Source organism: Cupressus sempervirens, chromosome 1 (genome assembly GCF_028749045.1).
Source record: "Cupressus sempervirens isolate cs-2001-9-10 chromosome 1, ASM2874904v1, whole genome shotgun sequence".
Lineage (NCBI taxonomy): Eukaryota > Viridiplantae > Streptophyta > Pinopsida > Cupressales > Cupressaceae > Cupressus > Cupressus sempervirens.
In genome coordinates this window covers 91007169-91025568 of record NC_143118.1, presented here as the reverse complement: position 1 = coordinate 91025568, position 18400 = coordinate 91007169, and the positions used below count along the sequence as shown (strand labels likewise).

Genomic DNA, 18400 nt, shown 5'->3' with positions numbered 1-18400 from the left:
GGAGATCTGTATACCGTGTTATGAGCACTTTGCTTTCTATAATTCATTAACTAGTTAAATAACAGCCCAAATTAACTCCATATTTTTTATGTGAGTTTGGTTCAACTACAACAGGCAGAATCAAATACCCAATGTTTCAAGATGAAACATCAACCACTCAATGCTGTCTTCATATAAGGTCATCTCTCATGCTAAGCTTGCAATGTAAGATTACGAAATGACTTCCAAGATTCCTTCAATTGTAAAGACTCACTCAGTGAAATAATGTGATTTGTTGGTAATCACTTAGGAGACTTTAACATTGTTTCTCAAGTTCTTTGGCAAATGGCTTCAGAATGTGCAATTAAAATATATTATCCTTTTAGATTTCAAACTCTTGATCTTCTCAACTTACACTTAACTTGATTCCTAATCCTACTCCTAAGTATGAATGCAAGCACTTATGAATGGCTTGGACTCTACCAGATGGAGCTTTGTCAGCCACTTGACTCACCTAGTGCAAGCTTCTAAGATATACTTGAAGGTTTCAAATCAATACTTCCTCCCTAATCCCACCAAGTTGGTACAAACAAAGGATTGATCAAATTTAAGTACCATAATTCATCAGTTAACCATGCGAGGTCATTCTTACAATCAGCAAGAAGCTAGTTTTTTGAGTCATGCAAGTGAACATTCAGAACTAGTCTCATTCAACTAACTACTTGAAGCTAATTCTACTTTATCTTGACAACATGAAATGAAAACTATTCTAAACAAGGATGAAGGCAACCATGCAATAACACAAACTTGATCACAATCATCACCATGCAACACAAAAATGATGAGTGGAGCAATTTGATTTTATCTTTGCAACAATTCTCCAACGTGAGTTTACAAATGAAGGGAGCGAGCCTTTATATAGAGGGCTCAAGAATAATGAATGGCCAAGATTAAATTAGAATATATGGCCCAGATTAATCCACATAAGCCCTAATTGGGGTTTCCATGACTACCTGCTACAAGCATTAAATGCTCACCCAATTACAATTAAACACTGCCGCCTGGGCCAATAGAAAAATTACATTTATTTCATGGACCGTTGAGAAAATCCAAATCCATAACTACTAGATAAGGACCAATGACACGTGGACCAATGAGAAGAGAGCACATGTAGATAAATCTACCACCTCACAGACCAACAGAAAATTCAAAAGCAGCCATGGACCAATCAGAAAATAGGGCACATGGGCCTACGCCAGTTTCAATAGGCCAACTAAATTAAGGCATTTATAATCAACTAATGAGCAAATTCAAGACCATGTGAGCCTATGCCACCTCAGCAGCTTGGGAATCATGTGTCCCATCCGCATCCTCCTTTTCACATTCAATGAATCTAGACACAATCATTTCCATGGGGACACTTGGCATGCATCCAAGCTTGTACTCATAACAGCTTGCCTTACCTATATAAGTAGAACATAACTTCTTCCACTAAGCTGAATTATATAAAGTCATGAAGCAATTGCTCAAACTCAAGTGAATTTATGTTTCCAAAACAAATTTCATTCAACCTTTCCTGAAGCCTTTCCACAATTAGCCTTTGAGTAATATCCATCTTTGGGTGCAACATAGATCCCACATAACCAAGTATCTTATTCTTTATCTTCAAAATAGCATCCCTTGTAACCAGACAATGAAGCTCAACTTGCTTCAGTACATCACATCTATGAGCCACCCCTTCATGTCAAGCAACGAAATCAACCTCATGTCCTTTCTCTACCACAAAACCTTTTATGATTGTGTGCAATGGAACCTCCATAAGCACCAACAAATGGGAGAGCACCTTGTCCTTCCTTGATGAGTAGTCTCTGCACTGTCTCAGTATCCTCTCAGCTCATTTATGAAGGGAGAGTGCAATTTTGAATATCTTGATGAACTTCTTGAGAACTATGCTTGCTTCTTCGCTTATCGATGCCACCCATCTCCATGCTTCATGTCTCATAAGTCACCCTCCTAATCCTTCCATAGATGCAATGGAACTAGGCGTATGGAACTAGGCATGTAAGGAATAAAATTTGGATCTGCCTACCGTATTGGGCTCATGATTTGTCAAAGACATTCCTTCCAACTCAAGGCCTTAGCCTTATACTTCTTCGTTGCCACTTCCTTTTGTATTCTCTCATCAAGAGCCTGGATAGTCCCATGTGCCTCCATGACTTCCTATTTCTTAGTGACTCGTCCCAACTCGTACTCATTTATGTCATAGTTTTTGGCTTGATATCTCCTCTCACCTTGTCTACCCTTGGGACTACCACCTATGCAATGCAGTTTCCCGAGGCATCCATGGTGACTTGATAGGACTTTCTTGCCAGTGATTTGCTCTTGTCTTCTTCACTTCTTCTAACTAGCTCTTTTGCACTTCCCACGAGTTGCTCAATTGTATCTGGTCTTGTCATTCTACACCATAACCAAGCAAGTATCGATATTACTCCAAGTTCATCCTCAACCCTTTCTTCCTTTTGGTTTGTCTTTGGAATTCTCAATCAACTTAATAACTCTGCTCCATTTTCTTATGATTGATCTTCACCATCCTACGAGAGTGACTCAATATTAATGATTTCATTCCCTTTTCAAGGATCTCATTCTCTTCATTTTGTTGTTTCATATCATGCAAAAGGGACGGGTTAACCTCCTGATCATCAGGATCCAATGGTACGCAACTAGACCTCTTTTTTGCCTTCGATTCATTGGTGACAGGAACTATTACCACTTCTACTATTGCTTTCTCTAAAAATTTATTTTCAGCTAGCTTCCTTTGTTTCTTGGGTTGTGTTGTTCAATTAAGTACTTCCTCTCTCTCTTTTCCTTAGCTCGTAGAGGTCTACCACTACCTTTCTCATTGTATTGATTCTCAAAACCAGAACTCCTTCAGCTATGTCCTTCGTAAGCTCATAGGTTAATGACATCCTTAGTGCTTGTAGGCGAGCCTCTTGCTCTCACAACCATCCCAATATGAAGTTCTAACCATTATCATAAGTGCATCCAAGCTTTCTTCTCTCTTATTGCTCCAGTCAACGAGTGGGATGTCGGCCTTTCTTGTCTTCCCATTATTTGGATGGAGATATTGTTGAGTATTAGGGAGATTGTTGAGTTAGATTTGTTGTTAGATGGTCATTGACATACAAGTTTTGTCATTGATGTCAACATATGTTCAGGAGTTTCAGAGAAGAGTTCAACAAACTTAAATTCCACTAGTTACAAGCTATTGATCGTAATACCATGAACAATGTACGACATTGCTGAGTTTGTGAGCTTGGATATGAGTTGCAAAAATGGGTGTAGACCTTAGGTCTATAGTTGTAGCTCTTGATGTATCAACTTGAGTAAGTTACGGTTGTTTTGGTAAAGACTGGTTGCACACTAGTGACAAGGAAATACGCCATGCATGGTCGTATTTTGGATATAACTTGTTGGCGAGTTGGACTTAAGGTTTGCGAGTATAAGGAATGGAAGAAAACTTTGAATTGTGCATGCTTTAGGATTTATGGTTCATTTGGTCCATGTTATAACGATCACTAGCGTGTGGCCTCTGGATTATTTCTTTTGCGAGCCGACGGAATGGAGTAGCGTATTATTTGGATTAGCAAGCGTAATTATGGATCATGGCGTGTATTTTTGATAATTGTAATTGTTGAATGATTGTAAAAGGTGTCGTGTGAACCTTAACATAGGTCTATTTAATTATTTGTGCATTGAGAAAGTACTAAGAGGCCAATGCAATTGCTTGTTTGTAACTTGTATAAGGAAAGTAATTTCCTTGGTTGTAAGGTATGGGAATGGAATTATATGTACGAGCCTTGATGTTGGATATTAGAGCAAAGTTGACGGATTGTCAAATGCTTTAGTAGAGGTATGAGTGGAATCTGTTATCATTCCTAAGTATACTTCATCGGAGCTGTTAAGACAGGTCTGTTGTCATCGGTCAGTTCATTATTCAGATTTGTAAATATTTGAAGGTGGATTTAACCTCCTCATTTCAGAGAGTAAGTCTTGTTGAAGGTGAGTTTAACCTTCTCTTTTTGAGCAATGTGCTTTGGTGAGCCTTTTGTTCTCATCAACAACTAACAAGGTTGGGAACCTCTAAGTAGGGATTCAGTTCGTTAACATGGACTTGTCCTTTAAAATGGACAAATATACTAAATGTATTGAATCAACTACTAACAAGGCCAGGTCTCCTAATAGGGACATTCTCATATTAGTGCATTGATCTAGTGGGTATCATCGCCACTAGGGTTTTTCCATTAACAGGATTTTCCTCGAGAACAAAAATCTGTGTTATCGTGTTAGATTTCATTTTGTTATACACTATTATATTCTTGCTTGGTGATTTGTTTAAGAAGTTTGAAGTTTATAATTGTTGCACACAACTGATTCACCCCACTTTTCCGCCCTCCCCCCCCCCCCAAAGTTGTGTTGTGAGGACTATTATTACTTACAATTGGTATCAAAGCTTGTGCTCCTCTTTGAGATGGAAGCTTGCTAGGTTGAGGAGATCCAAGATGGCTTGCATGAAGGACAATCCTAAATTTGATGGTGATAACTTTAATAATTGGAAGAACAAGATGAGAAAACATATGATCTGCATGGGTGTTGATTATTGGATGATTACAAAGAATGAGGAAGATATAAAGTCAGAGATTGAATTGTCTTCATGTACAGATGAGGAGATGAAGAAATTCATGATTGCCAGGGTTGAAGCTGAATTCACTAAAATCAAGGAATTAGATTCAGCCCATGAGATTTGGGTTACATTGGAAGCATTGTATGAAGGAGACAAATATACAAGCAAGTGAAGTTGCAGAATTAGAAAGCAATGTTAGAGAGCGCAATAATGCAAGAGGATAAGACTAACAGACCTTATGTCCAGAGTATAACAGAGATTGTTACTGGTATGAAGAACACTGGTGGAATCATAACAGAGGATGGGATTGTAGCAAAGATTCTGAGATCTTTGACACCAGCTTATGATACCAAAATCATGGTTGTTGAAGTGATACCACTCGTCAACGGATTCAATAGGGAAACATTGATTGGTAAGTTGTTAGCTTTTGAAACTACTAGATTACAAGATTCTTTACCTAAACTAGAATCTGCTTTTAAGGCTATTGTTCATAAAGATAAAAGGATGCTAACGAAAAGTGTGAGTACTAGTAGAGCTAGTGGTAATCTTGGTGAGTATGCCAAGGATTGGGCAGAGATAGAAAAAGAAAGGAAGCTTGAAGCATTGGTCACAAAAAGGGAATATAGAGGTAAAGGTAAATATTTAGGAAAATTGTCTTCTAAATGTTTTTCATGTAATATGATTTGTCATTTTACATCCAGATTTCCAACTAGAGTGCCCAAATATAAGCCTAAGCCTTACAAATCTAAGCCTTAAAAGTCCAAATATCCTAAAGAATGCTATTATGCTAGTGAAGGAGCGTCAGATAATGAATCAGAGAGAAGTGAAGATGATGAAATTGGTTTTGTTGCTATTAAAGATGAAAGCCTTGTACATGAGGGAAAAGCATTGGTTTCACATGTTGAAAAGAAATCCAAATGTATCATAGATAGTGGTTGTTCACACCGTATCACAAGTGACAAGGAAAACTTTGTGTAATTGAATATGTGTTGATAATTGTAGCTCATAAAAGTTAGTTAGAAGTAGAGTTCAGGTAGGACTCTACTTTGAGGAAGTAGAGTTCAAGTAGAACTCTACTTTATCCACCTAACTAATTAAAGTAGTCACCTAAGAAGAAGAGTTCAAGTGGGACTCTACTTTATAGAAGTATAGTTCAAGTAATCCTCTAATTCTTTGAGGAATATTTATCAAGACATCATCACCAAAAATAGTTGAAAATAGTGCATAATTTAAGATCTTAACATTTCTTTACACCTAATTAATAACAAAAGTTACCAGAAAACAAGATAAGTATACTACCAGTGATGAGACTTCCGAAGTATGCGCACATTCTCATCAAAAAGAACTTGTACAATCATGCAAGTCACCTTGCTACCTGCTTCCATAGCTTTTTCTCTATCACTTCCCTCTACCAAAACATAGCTTCCTGGGTGAAACAGAAAATATAAAACTTACAATCTAGGCTGAATTCAGTTTCAAACACATATGCTAGTGGGACATATAAGATTAGCACTTCTCTGGAAGTATATCAGATGATGCCATAACTTGCAAGGGAAAAAACAACTAAGATGAACGTAGATGATTAAAACAAGTTCAAACATGAAAGATTCACATCTGCATGGCATACCCATAGAAAATTTAAATGCCAACATGACATGCAAGGAAAGCTCCAAACCTCTCTTTATCCAAAGACTCTTGTGAAATTTGGCTGGAAACAATGCCAAAGTTTTTGAACCCATACTGTCCATCACCTATAAGTTACCCAATTGTTTCATTCTTAGTTTATGTAATCATACTTTCAAATTAAAAATAAACACCACACCTAAATCACCACTGTTAACTTTACATGCCTCTTTGGATAAATAGATTTTAGTAAAAACATATCATAACTCCTTGGCACTTAAAACACACAGTAATAAAATTATAAATAGATTTTAAAAATAGTTATTCAACAATGATGCAAGAAAAATGCACAAAATTTTTGGTCGTAAATCAATGATAACAGTAATATTCAGCAATTGTGTGATGCCGATCAACCTAGAGAAAACAGTTGGAGAATGCGAAGTAGAAAGAATGAGTTTCAAAAATAGATGAGCAATGGCAAAATTTCACTAATTGATTATTACCAACATTTAAGGACCAAAAATACCTGCAATAAGGCTTACTTCCTAAAACAATAGCTCAGAAGAATACTTAGTGATAGTAGTCTATTGATGGTTTTTGTAAACTTATCTTCAACAACCTGTCAAAGGGAAATCTAAGGAATGACCAAGATACCTTTGTGAGAGGTGGTTTATTCTTTATATGCCTTCCAAATTTCATAGAAGTAAAAATCATTGGGGAAAAAAATCAGCAAACCAAAAGTAAAATATTTTTTGGAAAAATAGACAAAAAATCGGGTTAAAGAAAAATGTAAATTCTAAAAAAAGACACAGAGAACATTTTCTTTAAAGCTCAAGGGCATTTCCATATCATGAAGATATAGAGAGCACATAAAATAGAGTTTAACCCATGACTTGTAGGAAATGAGTTTTGTTGTTTATGTTCATATTGCTGATTACATAGGCAAATATTCAGCCTTTTTTAGAGGGAAGTCACCCAATATACCAAATAGTTGTGTAAGTCTAAAATCACCTATTGGCTAAGTCTATAAAGTAATTGAGATCAAAATTTTATCAGACAGTGATCCAGCTATTGTCGTGAATTTAGTAAAAGTGGAAGCCATTTTGAACTGCTCCGATTCTTCATTGTGATTAAGGCAAGGAGTTTTGTAGGGATAGCTTAATATTTAAGACATTTTATCAAATCATATTCCACAATTGCAATGCTTTATATTCCATAGTGGCAATTGGCAAGTTCTTTATATGGAATAGAATTCAACAAAAGGCAATTGTTTAGATGAATAAAAGGATTAACAAGCCATTGATTTTGGCAATACCTATCTCGCAACTACACTTTACGAGAAGACAAATGCTAATGATTATGTATTCAAGAATGTTCTATCACATATGTGATAAGCTTGTTTGTTATCATTCTGATTTATTTCATGGAGCAATTTAGATATATTGCTCATTTAATGAATTATATCCGTGTGACCATAAATTTTATGTATTAGTAATAAATGAAAAATCATATAAAAAGTTAAAAACCATGTGTGTGTATTATAAATTAAGAATATTAATTATATAAGACATTATAATGTCTTCAAACGTGTAGTTTCACAGTCTAAACACTTTGTTGGTGAAGCAGCCACCAAGGTTCAAACCCCTACTGTGCCACCACACTCGCAAGTTGTTGAGTACGAGGGTTTGAACATTGTGTCCCACCAATTCATAGGTCCCAGTCAAAAGCATTTCACATTGAACCAAAGGCATACCAAGCCAACGTCACCAGTCATATTAAAAAGTTTACTAGGCATTAATTTTTATTTAAATTTTTATACATTACAAGTTTTACTTTATTTTTAATTTATATATATATATATATATATAGTTTGAAATTTAAAACTACTAATACTAAATCCTTCCTTGTCAAAGTGCCATCCATGGACCATAAGAGTGTGTTATAGTTATTATTTTAAAACTAGTGGATAATTTTTAACTATTTACTTGTTCATATCAAAATCCAAGAGCAGCGTGCAGAGAACTTTGTTAAAGTTTGTAGCTGCGATAGAGATCTTTATCTCTCGAAATCTGAACGTTATTACCGTTATTATCATCTTCAGCTGAAAAAGACACTTAAGTTTAATTTGTAATATTAAATGTAAATGACATGTGTCATTCACATGCATTGAGGCATGAATATTCAAAGAGTTATAATTAATTATAGGAGTTATGAGAATCTCAAGAGACCTTCGGTTATAATGTGAACAGTCTATCCTATTGTTATATATTAGTATCAAGCAAAGGATATTGTACACTTAAACATTTCATTATCAATAAACATATAATTTTGTTGTTTGGCTGGGTTTTTTCCTTTATTCTCGAAGGGTTTTCCCAAGATATTTCTAGTGTTTATTGATTCAGTTTTGTCTACTTCTTGCTGCTATTTATCACCATTGATTTCTAGGCTCTATATTTTACAAGCTTAAGTTGCATAAAATCCAGGATTTAAGGCATACCTATCAACAATTTAACACTATAATGTCCCCTGAATTGAGATATGGAATAAACAATGATAACTATCTAATATTAGTTAAATATTTCATAAACTAATATTATATAACTAATCATAAAAAATTATTATTATTTAATATTAGTTAATAAATCAAAAACTCAAAAACTAATATTAAATAATTAATTATAACAATTGTTTGAAGGAAGTTGTATTATAGGAATTTCTTCCCTTATAAAGGCATTGCCAAGGTGGAAGACGTGATTTTGGAAATTACTATTATTGTAATTGATAGAGTTTAAATCTGTGCCATTGATAATGCATTTTCTATATGCAGAGGTATTTATTCATTTAGAAGTTATTGTTAGAGAAATGACATATTATTATGTGATCTTATGTTATTGTTGGAGAAAAGTTTCCATATTTGAAATGATGCTTTGGGTGATTTTATGTGATCTCTTGAGAACGATGCAATAATTTGAATAAAGTGAGGTGGAAGAATTAAATAAGCAATGAATATTAATACGAGTATGTGAATGATGTCACTTAATATTATTACAAATGTTTTCAGCGTTTAATATCTGAAAAATATGAATGCTTTGTTGGAACTATAACAAATGGTGGGACCCAATCATGATGCTGAATTATATTTGAAGTGAGCAATTATAAGATATATTTATATTTATTATATTCAAACTTTTATTAAGTCTGAACCATTTAAATATATTTTCATTCAGCATATGGGGAAGAGACTCAGTAGCCACCCAGGCTAACTTCATGCCACTGGATCTCTTGAAGTGTAAGTCGAATTATCCTGATTTTTTCGGTGTACCTCCGTAGGTGACTCAAGAGCTTAATGCAAAGGTTTTGGTGTTTCGGCATTTACAGAACTCTGTAGAGGCAGTAGAGTGCGAAGTGGTTGAAAACTGTCAGTTTAAAACACTCGCCCAATACCTATTATGTTCACCCCCCAATAGTCGCTCACCAAAAACACCAATACTTGTGGTAAAATGTCCCAGTGGTCATTATGAAATGTCCCAATAGTGGTGCACAAATGGATCAATCACCAACCAAAAAAGCTAAAATATGATCAACTATTAGTACATGTGTGATCAGCTGTTGGGGGTATCCATGACATCTACTCTATCACGGTCATTGGACTCCTTAATGGCTACTAGGTCTCTTACCCTATATCATAATCAGGCTTATCATAACTGGTGAAATTACCGACACTTATTTCATGTTTGCAAGGCATATCCTAAAGGGTTGAGTATTATGGAAAACAATTTATAAGCCTTCCTCCATGCAAGTCATGGGAGTTTGTTAATTATTGTTTGAAGCGCATTTATGGTGAGAGCAAAGTGAGAATATTCAGAAAACATGTCACTTTTATTGAGTCTGAAGCATTTAAATATATTTTCATCCAGCGTATATATCTTAATCAGGCTTATTCATAACTGGAAAAATTACTGACACTTATTTCATGGTTGCCACGCATATACTAAAGGGTTGAGTATTATTGCAAACAATTTATAAGCCTTCCTCTATGCAAATCATGGGAGTTTGTTAATGTCTGTACAGACATTAAAGATTGCAGAATCCACTTGGATAAATAATTGTTTTTTGAAGTCCAATGAAGGTGAGAGCAAAGTGAGAATATTCAGAAAACATGGTATAACAGCCTGGAAGTAACACAAGTTCACTGAGGGATCTGTTACCATTCAATGCAATATACAAACAGTGAAGCTGAAGAATTAAATTGTTCGGGCTATTCAGGAAATTTGGTGACAGACAGACGCCGCAGATTGTAAATAGGTGCACAAGATTTCTTGGAAGGTGTTAAGACAATAGTCATCTGAGAAAAGGCATTATCATTGTGATTGTGGAGTTTCCTTAGCAGTTGGATACTGGCAGTTTCCTGCTGGGCAAAGGTAGAACATACTTGCAGGTGCACAGAACATTTTAATCACCAATCCTATATTTTCCAGATTTTACCTTTGTTCTTTTATATGGCAATGAAATGTTATTTGTATAGATAGATAATGAGCATCCATACTGTGAGGTCGATGATGATTGTTATTCTAGAAACCTTGATATGAGAAAAAACTTGAGTAACTAACAGTCTGTAGCAGTGTAGAAATATTCAGAATGTACTCACCATTAAACAAGAGATTGAAGAAGCAGATGGATCAGTTCAAGAAGCATATGGATTCAAGCTTTAGAAGAAAAGATTAACAAAGAAGTTGGGAAGAAAAGAAAATACAAAGCAGAGACCATACACTTGAAGGAATATATAAGGCAAACAGTGAATCCAATCTGGCGGGCAAACTCAAAATTCGTTCCTCCAGTCCCCTGCTCTAATGGATCGATAAATGGATTTAAAGGGAAAGGGATGACAGGAAAGTTGGCAAAGATATGGGTGGCATACCTAATTGAGGAAGCAAGCAATTTTATAGTAAAGTTTGTCAAGACTTATGATACCATGCTCTCTCCAAGAACGAGTATAGGCCATATTGAAAGAATGTGAAGACTCTTACCAGGTTACAGACACTAATGGAATATCACACCATACATTGATAAAGAGTCAAGTGTTAAAAAAAGAGCAGAATGTTGATCTCTTGGCATGGTATTGAACATTAGCTTACACGAGCTATGTATTAAAACAAGTGGATTCTGATTGTATGGCTGCAAGGGATGTTGTTTTTGAAGTAAAAAATAAAATACTTGATTTTGTGAGTACTATATTACATCTGGAGGTAAAGGATGGCCAAAAGCTAAGTGTTGAAGAATTGCAAGAAAAGGTGAAAGATATTTACTTCATAGCTGTCATCCCACTTATGTTTGAGCAATCAGAAACAGCTTCATGGCTATTTGTAATGCAACTGACTGGAAAAAGACAAGCACCACTTGTACAAGCATGTGGAATAACATGAGTATACGCTCAGATTGGTGCCAAGTGTCCCCCTGGAGGAGTTTAATCAGATTATGTCCAAATTCATTGAATATGTAAAGAAGGATAAGGACAAAAGGAATGAATTCCCAAATGAGGACTTGATGCAGCCCTATCTTGCTTTGAATTTTCCCTTTGGTTAATAAGTAGGTGCTTCATTCTGATTGGCCCATTTGGTACCAAGTTATAAAGGGTTTATACCTAACCCTTTTTCTTATTGGCTCTTGGAAGCAATTTAATGTTCCTATTGATCCATTACTTGGTGGCTTCTTCTACAAGTTTCTACCTAAACTCTTCTCTCATTGGCCCACAAAGACATTGTGATTTTCTTATTGACCCACATTGTGGTGCTCTTTTGTAACTGGGTGGGCATTTAATATTTGTTGGTGATAGTTACGAAACCATTATTAGGCTTTGGTAGATTCATTTGGGCCATTGATTCTGATTTAGTCTTAGCCATTCATTGTTATAGAGCTCCCTATGCAAAGAATTGCTCTAATCATTTGTAGAGGAGTTATCTTGGAGAATTGTCGCTAAGATACTGCTAAAATCGTTCTCTATTCATCGTTGTGTTTGCATGGTGGATCTTTGTGAACATTTTGGAGTATTGCATGGTTCCTTACATTCCTCACTTAGATTAGAATTTGTTTTAGGTACTCAATATTTGAATTTGCTTCAAGTAGTTTAGATTTGATGAAAGTTATTGTAGAGCTACCTTTGGTGAACTTGCCCAGACCAAACCACTAGCCCCTAATTGATTGTATGTACGTCTTGCATGTTCAAATGGCATAATCGTAAGCTTAACTTCAATTAGTACATGCTTATTGATTTGTACCTACAGATGGAGTTGATGAAATGGAAATGATATGAGCATCTTTCATACGTACCTAAGAAGATTGCACTAAGTTGGTAGAGTTGACAAAAAGACCATATCTAGTAGAGTTACAAAGATATTCGCAACCTCTTGCATCCTAGTATAAAAGTAGAAGTAATTTAGATTTGTAAGCTTACCATCAATTGTATTTCATTTCGCAAGTTGAAAGTTGGATATTTTCATTGCACATTATGAAGCCATATCACTTGTAAGTCGACAAGTCTTAATTAACTAACATAAGTCCACTTGTGTACCAACATATCACATCATTACAATTGAGTTGAGTCCACCATTAGAAGGAATCTTGGAAAGATCTTGATGATCTTTTCTTGCAATCTTTAGCATACATGGTATCTTTGTTCAGAGAGAATAGGAAGTTCAGTATTTCATCTTCAAATATCAAGTCTTTAATTTCGTATGTTGTAGTAGCATAAAACTCTCATCAACAAGACATTAAGATTAGCAGGTTTCCTCAGCATTAAGGCAACAGTACAATCTTGTCTTATTTCATCAACAACACAATTAAGAAGAGTTTGAATCGCCTTCTCAATTTCAACAAGGAAATCAACTTTGGCTATTTAGGAATGCAAGAAAAACTTAATATACGTCTCAAGAAACTAAGGGCTAAGGGATCAATATGTAGATGAGAGAAGTTAATGACAAGCCTAGAGTCCCAGTCCTAAATGAAGCTAGAGTCAAGAGATATCATGATATTATTTTTCTGTTGGAGTTGCTTACCAATATGAAGAGAGCACATATGAGAGAAGGAAGAATTATGTTCCCTAAATGAGGTAGAGGAAGGAGAACCCAATAGGTGAGAATTATAAATAAGAGGGTTAGCAATATCAAGTATGGCATTGCAATCAGCTATTAAAACATTTATATTGGTAAGTGGTTTACAAGAGGTGACAGAACAAAAAGGAAAAATGTGACTAGGTAAAGAAGCAGGCTCAAGTTTTAATGAAATTTTTGGATGGATATTTTGCAACAGACACTTTTAAGAAATAATGCAAAATAATGGCTCCAACTACAGCTTGTGAGACACAATCTCTCCTAATTAAGGGAAGGCTCCCCCTATCTACTGTTACTGAAAACAACTAATACTAAACTGAAACCTAGCCTTATGTACCCTAAGCTTATTGATGGGCAGTATCCTCTTTTTCCAAAATAGGAGTTTTCCTTTCATTGTATTCTTTTATTTCAGAATACATGTTTCTATCTTTACAACAATCCTTCGAACACAATGTAGCAAAGTAAAAAAACAAGTTTGTGAAAGCCCAGCAACTCCTGTGAATTTGGAAACAAGGATGGAATATACATGCAGCTCAAATTCTTCAATGTATGCTTGACCTTTCGTGCACAAATTGAGAAAATAAAAGCAGCACAAAGTCTGCAAGATACCTCCTTGTTTGAGCGTTCTACAAAAGGATTCAAATTTGATAAGCATCTCAAAGTCTTACAAGATCAAATCTGAAAATCTAATTATAATTTTAAACATGATTTGCAGCTCAATGTCTGCATAAATGAAATTTAAATCCCTCTTGAATAATAGCATAACACTCACAATCAATCTTCAGAAAATGTTGTCACATAATGATAATACCTTAAATTAGCACAAAGTTTAAAAGCAATTTGCCTCTTTGATTGAAAGCAAATTTCTTTACCTATAAGCTCAAAGTCTTCAGAGTACTCAAGACCCGACTGTACTTTATGTTGCTCTCATCCAATTACAACCAAAATTGTATTCCTTTCACTTGCAATGAATCCTTCGTTCCAGTCCCACACAAAATGTTGTAATTTCATTTTTTGCAACCATGTGCAACTAAACAATATGCCTTCCCACTTGTAGTGTGTCTTCCAAAACCTGAATGGGGCCTAGAAAGCACTTGAAATCAACTTTCAGCAACCCAATTACAAGAGCAAACATGTACATTCCATTGCACATATGAAATGTGTTTATTGCATTCAGAGTTATAATTTGGTTTCAGACTTGTCTTGCAACCTTTGAGTTGCTTGTAAGGTTTGAGATTATCATAGAGCTCCCAAGCAAAGAAATAGCCTGCAAACTTTGTAGATGCAAGGTGGGATGTATGTTGAAGACTTTGACCTGCACTTATGTCTCATTCCTGTTCTCAAAATCTCATAAGGAGTCATGGAATGATTTTGAGATTACATAAGCTTTTAGGTTACATTGAGGATTAGTCTTAAGTCCAATTTTCTATTTATTAAGATTATTGGTCCAATAAATACTTCATAAATGACTTACGCCATTGATTAGAGATTGTCTTGTAATGGTAGCATCTAGTCTGTGAATAAGACAATAGGATGAATGTCCTGCCCTGATTTTGTTTAGCATAAATAGAAATAGTTAAGTGTTTTATTAATTTTAGTAATAATAAGAAGGGAGAGTCTTCCATTAGAAGTAGGAGAGATTGTGTTGCACATACTGTGATTGGAACCACTGTTTTGCAACTAATCCGTCAAATAGTTGGTTGCAAGATATCCACCCAATAGAAAGAACATGGTGATCAAAACATAAGTCGGCTATGTTAGCCTATATTTTCACCTTGTTGAATCCTGAGAATTTGTTGTGAAAATCCAATTTTAAAGAGGAGGTTAGGGTTACATATTCCCTGTTGCTGAAGTTTTTATGAAAGAACCCTAGGTCTTTACCCTCATGTATGTTTTCATTTTGAAAACCCTCTTTGGTTTAAATAATGTTTCGCGCTTTTAAAAGATTTCTGAAATTTTAAAGTGCGACCTTGCGACCAAGGTTATCACTCTATCACTGCATGGTTAAGCCTCTAACCATTTTATGTTGCGATGGTGCAACGAAGTCAAATTCTCAGTGTTCGCTTGGTCGCCACAATTAATTACAAATGGTTGGTCCAGACAGCAAAGGGGTGACGTAGTTAGCATGCAGTTTTCGCGGCTTCGCACAATTAAGTATGAAGTTAGAATTTCAGGCAACGACCATGTGAAAAGAGACTTATGCTCAATCGCTACCCTAGTGACAATTTGAAGATAGGACACGTGGAAGTATTTTGACTGTGGCATGGTTATGGTATAACATAAGTTCAAGCTGCAATAGTGTGATTGATGTTAAGAAAATTGTTCACAGCTTCGCAACTTAAAGCTTAAACAGTTGGCATAATGGAGCGACTCAATGACTAGCTGTGATTGCACAATCACAGGCTTAAGGATGTAGTGTAATGAGATAGTCGGGATGGTAAGAAACAATCAATGAAGGTAAATGAAATGCTTGATCGCCCAGTCACGTTGTTAAGACAGTTATATAAAATGAAAGTTGCAAACTGGCAAAAGGGTCAAGAGCTTGTGAAGTAAGCTTTGATCGCGCAGCCGTAAGGTCTAAGGGATAATGAAGGGTGCAAGCTGCGAATGGGCGAAAAGGTTAGGAGCCTTTGAAGTTTCTTTGATCGCGCGGCTGCATAGTTAAAATGATAAAGAGAAATAAAGGCAATGACGTAGTGACCTTTTACATTTAACGGTTTTGCATGTTCACAACATTAAAATGTTAATGCCAAAGTCAAGCAATGATGGTACGATTGAGGATGTTCGCAATTTCGCAAGTCATGAAATGCAGTTAATGGGACTCAATGTGACCATGCGATGCGATCAAGAGATATAACAATCTACGTGAGCGCTCAATCGCACAATTATGAATACAAAGCAAAACATAAGCCGCGAAGCAGTGATCAAGGCATGAAGGCAGTGTTCGCTCAGTCACACGGTTAAAAGCACAAGGTAAAGCATAGACTGCGAAGTAGCAACAAGATGTTGTAGAAGGTTTCGCTCTTTCACAAGGCTAAAGGATTAAGCATGAAATTAAACAGCGATTTTGCGACCAAGGGTTTTGCATAGTCGCAAGGTGAAACAAGAGTTAGAAGATAAGCCTCACGAAGTTGCAAATAGCTCACAGTTGCCTAGTGTGCACATGGTTGCAACATAAGACTTAAATAGTAAAATGACTATTGTAACCTCATAATTGCCAAAAAAAGACGTAATGTCTAAAAAAAGCGTAAAAAGGAATTTAGAACGCTAGCAATATGAGCGTCGTAAGGTCTGATTGTGATGCTTTTCTAAATTTTCAAAAAAAATCATGGATGCTAACTTAAAGGGCACCATTAATTCTATTTCTATGCTCAACTGCTATTAAAAGATGATGTAACGGATTTCCAATTATAGCATTCACAAAGTTCCAGTGCCAAAAATAGAATTGAGCATGAAGTTCAAGAAATTTGAGTTGTAAAAGAAGTGTTTGAAGTAATTGAAGTAATTGAAATCAGAGAAATAATGGCACAGAAAGAGGGTAAACTGATAGCACATGTCAACATAGAAGAAGTCGCTCAAGGTACTGAGTAATCTAAAACAAAGCTAGCCAGCTTCTATGTTGAAGAATGGGTTTACTTTCTACCAGGGTCCTCAAATGCTCAAACAATAAATCCTCATCTTTTCAAAGATGCATATAGTTTCTGTAGAGATGCTACCGTGCCAGAAACTAATGGCAGTGAATTATTCTGGTATTTTTACAATAATAGGTTAGACAATCCACCTATTTCAAATCCATGGAATAGAAACTTAGCAAAGTTAATCATGTAGAGGTGATAGTTGATATAAAATTGGTGAAGGCCTTGATAAAGGTGTATAATCCTACAACTCATGGATTTCACAGGAAGGATATGAGTCTACTGTGCACCTTGGACAGGGAGACCTTTATTGAAGTTTTCAACCTTGGAGGACCAATGACAAACATCATTGAGCAAGACAATTGGATGAAACTTTCACGACTCAGAAGAGTTTCTTCATTGGAACAATTATGTGAAGACACATCCCTAAGTCCAAAAAAGAAAAGGGTTAGCTCCCAAAGAAGGTAGGAGACTTTATGCCCTTAGAATTTTTCGGCAAATACTTCCAATATACTATGTTTGGAGTAGATAAGGTGATTGGATTGGATCGTACGATGAATGCTCCTGGCAATGTATACATCATGGCCCTAGACATTCAGGACTTGCATCATAATGTAGGGAATGATTTTGTGACCCATATTATAAATGTTATGCACAATGAGATTACTGCTGCTCAGAAGGGAGAGAAAGAAAATTTCAAATTCCACCATTACTCATTGTTGTTGCATATCATTCTTTACAAGAATATAGGCCACATCAGTCCTGATTTCATTGAAGGGACAGAGGAGAATGGAGAAAACTGGCCAGTGCAGTTGTGGACCAAGTTATGGCAAAGGTCTTATCCTTATTCCAGTTCTATAGCTTTCTATAATGATTTTTTTTTTCGAATTTCAAATATGTTAGCTGATATGACAAAGGGTTCCTAGGGCTGTTAGAATGTTGATTAGACCATCTGCATGCCCTAATGGGGATAGGAGGCTAGGACATGACTGGGGAAGTGTTTTCCTTTTTGAAAATTCTATTATAAGGGTTTATGGATGCCCCCAGCCCCTCATGTTTTGCCTAGGTATATCCCAGAGAGAATGGGGATTGTAGAATTCTTTTGGCAATTAATAATGATGAACCGGGAGTACCTAGGACCTACAATAACAAAGGGTTCCTTTGTTTGTAGAAATGTCAGAGTGGAGGATTTTGTCATAGGGAAAGATGCAACTAAAGAAATAGATGAATTCATGAGCGAATTCTTATTTCCCTCAACCCTTGCTAGGAACTATGATCCTAATGACCTTGTCAGGCATGCCCTAAAGCAGATGAGAAAGTTCACACTTCCAAGTAGCAAGCCCTGTCGAGAAGAGGATGTGTTTATGAATTGCTTG

General features: G+C 35.8%; 1 protein-coding gene across 6 annotated transcripts in view; it reads right to left on the bottom strand.

Annotated features, from left to right (window-relative positions):
• The window catches only part of LOC149576373 (uncharacterized), a 51864-nt gene that overhangs the window by 1376 nt on the left and 32088 nt on the right, over positions 1–18400 (bottom strand). For 3 of the 6 annotated variants that reach the window (XM_089817044.1, XM_089817049.1, XM_089817055.1), the window contains 2 exons: positions 6336–6411; positions 5960–6086 (listed from right to left, as the gene is read on the bottom strand). In XM_089817044.1, the coding sequence (XP_089673170.1) occupies positions 5960–6086; positions 6336–6411 (203 nt within the window). Of the gene's footprint in view, positions 1–5959; positions 6087–6287; positions 6412–18400 lie in introns of all 6 variants that reach the window. The other 3 variants (XM_089817029.1, XM_089817034.1, XM_089817036.1) reach the window with 1 other exon arrangement.